General features: G+C 35.7%; 1 protein-coding gene across 1 annotated transcript; it reads left to right on the forward strand.

Annotated features, from left to right (window-relative positions):
- Positions 1-1,656: 1,656 nt before the first annotated feature.
- Positions 1,657-4,171, forward strand: LOC137724953 (sugar carrier protein C-like). The gene is made up of 4 exons (XM_068463585.2): positions 1,657-1,789; positions 2,084-2,409; positions 2,795-3,424; positions 3,549-4,171. Exons 1-4 carry the CDS (start codon positions 1,657-1,659, stop codon positions 4,002-4,004), a joined length of 1,545 nt encoding a protein of 514 aa, XP_068319686.2. The 3' UTR covers positions 4,005-4,171.
- The last annotated feature ends 726 nt before the right edge of the window (positions 4,172-4,897 follow it).

The raw sequence follows: 4,897 nt of genomic DNA on the forward strand, positions 1-4,897 counted from the left end.
CTTTACACTCAATGGATAATTACACGATACTACACAAATCATAACCAGTATGTCTACTCAATTATGTAATTCATGGTCATTGTTATGAGAAGCAATCTACTAAACTCAACCTATTAGTCACAATTTAGTTATTCACACAAATAATGGCCAATTATTTGATAACGACGAAGCACAATAACAATTACTCAACATGGAAAATAACTGAGATTAATATATAATAACGAGAATTATATGTTCATGATAAGAGTACACCCTATTCCTAGCAAAAGGACTTAGTTTATGATTAAACTAATTACAAACATGAATGAATTCAATGGCATAAAAGAAACCCAAAACTCCAATTCTGTATTCGTGTGCGAGTATGCCCTGGAAATATGCAATCGTCTTCCCTTGCGGCACACCCCGATTAGGCTCTCAATCCCCCCTCCTTATTCTTCCCTCATCTGCCTCCTAATAAGGAATGAGAATCCTTGTCCCCTTTGGAAAAGTCCAACCGGCACTTTTTATAAAGCCCAAATTGAACTTAATTTGATAAAGTCCAAATTCCAGCACCACTCTCATATAGTAGTAGTCCACTTCGTTATTCTTTCACACTTCCCATATAATTCTTTTTAAAAATCCACACTTATCTCCGACTATTATTTCTACAAAACTCACACAAAACACATCAAACTCGCCAATTTAATATAAATTCATGACCAAATAATAAGTAAAAGACGCATAAACATGCATATAAAATCAACCTAACATACTCCGATTCTGAAAATTCTAAATTTAAAAATTGTGGTCCGATCCAATATGATTCTGAAAATTTAGAATGAAAATATAAACTTGATTTCGATCGGATTTGTCCGAAAAATTGATAACCGTTTATCATCCTCATATACATCCATATTCGGGAAACACGAGACTTCCTTTAATCAGGTAAGATAAATACTCCTAATCCAATTACTAATTGGTCTTTGATTTTTTTTGTTAGTAAAATAATTCACCTAATATATGTATTTATCGTATTAATATGGATTAATTTTATCTTATTTGGATTTAATATCCTTTATCCTTTCATTGTCAAAGTTAATTAAACTTGAGCTTGCAAATTGTAAATTTGAACTTTGTCAATCCAAAAACAAATCTCAGCCTGCTAAGTTGTTAAATTAAATTAACCCAACAGCCACCTGTTTCACAGAGAAATAAACAACACTGCTGCCTACGAAAAAGAAAAACCCTACAGAATTAGGGTTACAAGAAGGATATATAGCGTTGTTTCATGGATTTTTTTTTAATTTTTTTTTAACAAACGATATTATCTACCTAAAGATTTAAATTTAAAAAATATGAATTAATTAGAGTCCTGGTTTTGTGGGAGTGTATCCTTGATATGTCTGTTATAGAGAATGGCAAGGAGTGGAAAGAAAGTTGGCTGGGAAGGGAAGTAATAATCAGTTATCGAGTACAATAGCAATTTCAAATCATTTGGACTTCCGACTTGTCAGTTGGTTTTTCACTTAGATTCTTGATCCGGATAAGATCACTCATTATGCAGACAAGATTAGTAAATCTTCCACTATAAATATCACCTCCCACTCTCAATGTACTTTTCTCTTAATTTCATTCTTCCAAGTTGTTATCTCTCAGTGTTTTCTCTTCTACACAACAATGGCTGGGGGCGGAATAGGTCCGACGAAAGGTGGAAAAGAATATCCGGGCAAACTCACTGCTAGGGTCCTTCTCACATGTATGGTGGCAGCTACCGGTGGTTTGATCTTTGGCTACGATCTCGGAGTTTCAGGTACACAACATGTGTTCTTTATCACAGTCCAAATTTTGTTTTATACATATGCATTCTTTAATTCTTAGATTATTGTGTTATTGTTTGCAACGTCATTTGTACAACCAAAACATGTATTAATTCTTGGTCTATGAATACGAATTTATATGAATTATACAAGTTTGAAAATTGACATCTATGCTTGTGAGAAAAACCAATAAATATATCGTTATTTGACAACAGAGAGTATCCATATAATTTTTATTTTGTGTTCTTATAAAATATTGTATTTAATATTGATTGATTATTATGCAGGTGGTGTGACATCAATGGATTCTTTCCTGAAAAAGTTTTTTCCAGAGGTTTACATTAAGGAATCTACGATCAAACCTTCCGATGACCAGTACTGCAAGTTCGACAGCCAGAAGTTGACGCTCTTCACATCGTCATTATATTTAGCTGCTCTTGTGTCATGTCTTTGTGCATCAACTGTAACCAGAAAGTTTGGTAGGAGGCTTACAATGTTTTTGGGTGGAGTTCTATTCTTGATTGGTGCACTCCTCAATGCGGGCGCTCAATACCTTTGGATGCTTGTTGTTGGTCGAATACTCCTCGGTTTTGGCATTGGATGTGCCAATCAGGTACCACCATCGCCATCTCCCGATAGCCTATAAATTTTAGTTGCTTTGCTTGATTCCACGTTGTACCACATTTATATATAAATGGGTCTGGCAAGTTGAAAGCCTCTTATTTATTAGACCATTAAAGTTGGTTAACTAAGAAAACCACACCTAATGAACTGTAAAAATTGATCGAGTTCCAAAACATGGTCTAAATTCAGTATTTTTTTTACCTTAAATGTGGTTAAGGTTAATTTTATCTCATGTTTTATTTGATTTTTTCAGTTTTCATGTGCTCGAGTTCCTAAATGTGGTCTGAATTCAATATGTTTCTTTACCTTAAATATGTTTAGATTACTTAATTTTATCTCGTGTTTTATTTACTTGTTTCAAATTTCATGTGCAGTCTGTGCCAATTTATGTTTCTGAGGTAGCCCCATACAAATACCGTGGTGCTTTAAACATGATGTTCCAATTGTCAATCACTATTGGAATACTTGCTGCTGGTGTCATAAACTATTTTTTTGCTGAGATCAAAGGAGGTTGGGGATGGCGCTTGAGTTTGGGTGGTGCTGCAGTCCCTGCAATTATGATCATGATCGGCGCGCTAGTGTTACCAGAAACTCCAAACTCTTTGGTTGAGCGTGGCAAGAATGAGGAAGCCAAATCTCAGCTCCTCAAAATTAGAGGCGTCGCCAATGTTGACGAGGAGTTTGATGACCTAGTTGCGGCGAGTGATGCATCTAAGTTGGTCAAACATCCCTGGGGAACCTTGTTGACGAAGAAATACAGACCTCAGCTTGTTTTTGCACTTGCAATTCCTGCCTTTCAGCAACTCACCGGCATGAATGTGATCACATTTTACGCCCCCGTCTTGTTCAAAACAATGGGATTTGGAAGTAGCGCTTCTCTCATGTCCACCGTTATCACCAACGCTGTTAACGCCATAGCAACCCTTGTTTCGATTTTCACTGTTGATAAGGTTGGAAGGAGGACCCTTTTCATTGAGGGTGGTGCTCAAATGTTCCTCACTCAGGTTTAGTTCCTTTTCTTTCTCAGCTTTTCTTCATTTTCTCTTCCATTTTCCTTCATAATTTTCATTATTTCATAAGGAACAAATTCAATTTAACGTGTCTTAATCTTTTTTTGCCATTTAATAGGTGATTATTGGAATTGCAATAGCTGTTAAATTTGGGGTTAGTGGCAACCCTGGTGAATTGTCCAAGGGTTTTGTTGATGGCTTGCTGGCGTGCATTTGTGTATATGTTGCTGGATTTGCATGGTCTTGGGGACCTCTAGGATGGTTGGTGCCAAGTGAAATTTTCCCTCTTGAAGTAAGGTCAGCTGCTCAATCCATCAACGTTGCTACCAACATGATCTTCACCTTCGTCATAGCTCAAGTTTTCACCACAATGCTTTGCCACTTTAAGTTCGGCTTGTTCTTCTTCTTCGCGTTCTGGGTCCTAATAATGAATGCCTTCATTTACAAGTTTTTACCAGAAACTAAAGGGGTTCCGATCGAAGAAATGCACACTATTTGGCAGAAGCATCCATTTTGGAAGAAGTATGTCCTTCAAGACAAAGCAATGGGCAAGGGAGGACACGGTGATGTCTAGACTTTTTTGCTCGGTTTATCTTAGGGTTTTTTATCTTTTAAATTTTTGTTTACCTGGACGTTTAATTTCACTTTGTTGGATATTATTATTAGATTTGTTTTTTTGCAAGTTTTATTTCTGTAGAATGGTTAAGTTGTGAGATAACTTTGGGTGCTTATTAGATTAAAGCTTATTTGTTTATTTAATTACTGAGCTTTATTTGTTTCCATTAATCTACAAAAAAAAAAGCTTCGTTATCTTAGGCTGCTGATGTAAGAAGAGGAGGGATTTAGCGCACTGTCAGTTGCATTGGACTCGTTATAAACCTCCAGGATGTCCAGTAATTTGGTAGATTTTTCAAATTCTTAGCGGATCGGTACAGATTTACCAAACTACTGGATCACCCACCGACAGTGACGGATCCAGAATTTTAAACTCGGGGGGTTCTCATTATAAAGGTCAAAAAAATTATAGACAAAAATAACTTTGAAAATTTAAATATAATACATTTCATTAAAAAATCAAATGCAAAACAATATTACAAATTATAAAATTATAATTAAGGCGTCTATTACGAGGTTTTATAAGTTACTAGCGAATACCTAAGTTATTGATTATCTAATATGAACTACTAAATTTAAAACACCGGTTAAATAAAACTCTCCCCAAACTCCCACTATCTTTCTAACCAAACACGTCATTTTTCTCTTTTACTAGTTTCCAAACATCCACTTTCTCTCTTACTAAGAACAAAGTTGCCATACCTCCACCAACCGTCTCCCTCCCCATTCTCTCGAAGCCATGGCAGCTCCACCCCCAAATTTCACCAACCCATGACATATCATATCCATCTTACTAACCTTATGAAGGAAATTTCACCCATAAGAAAAATTACTAAGATGGTTTCTAACTAA

This window comes from Pyrus communis, chromosome 5, assembly GCF_041283825.1.
Source record: "Pyrus communis isolate YQ-2024b chromosome 5, ASM4128382v1, whole genome shotgun sequence".
In the NCBI taxonomy this organism is placed as follows: domain Eukaryota; kingdom Viridiplantae; phylum Streptophyta; class Magnoliopsida; order Rosales; family Rosaceae; genus Pyrus; species Pyrus communis.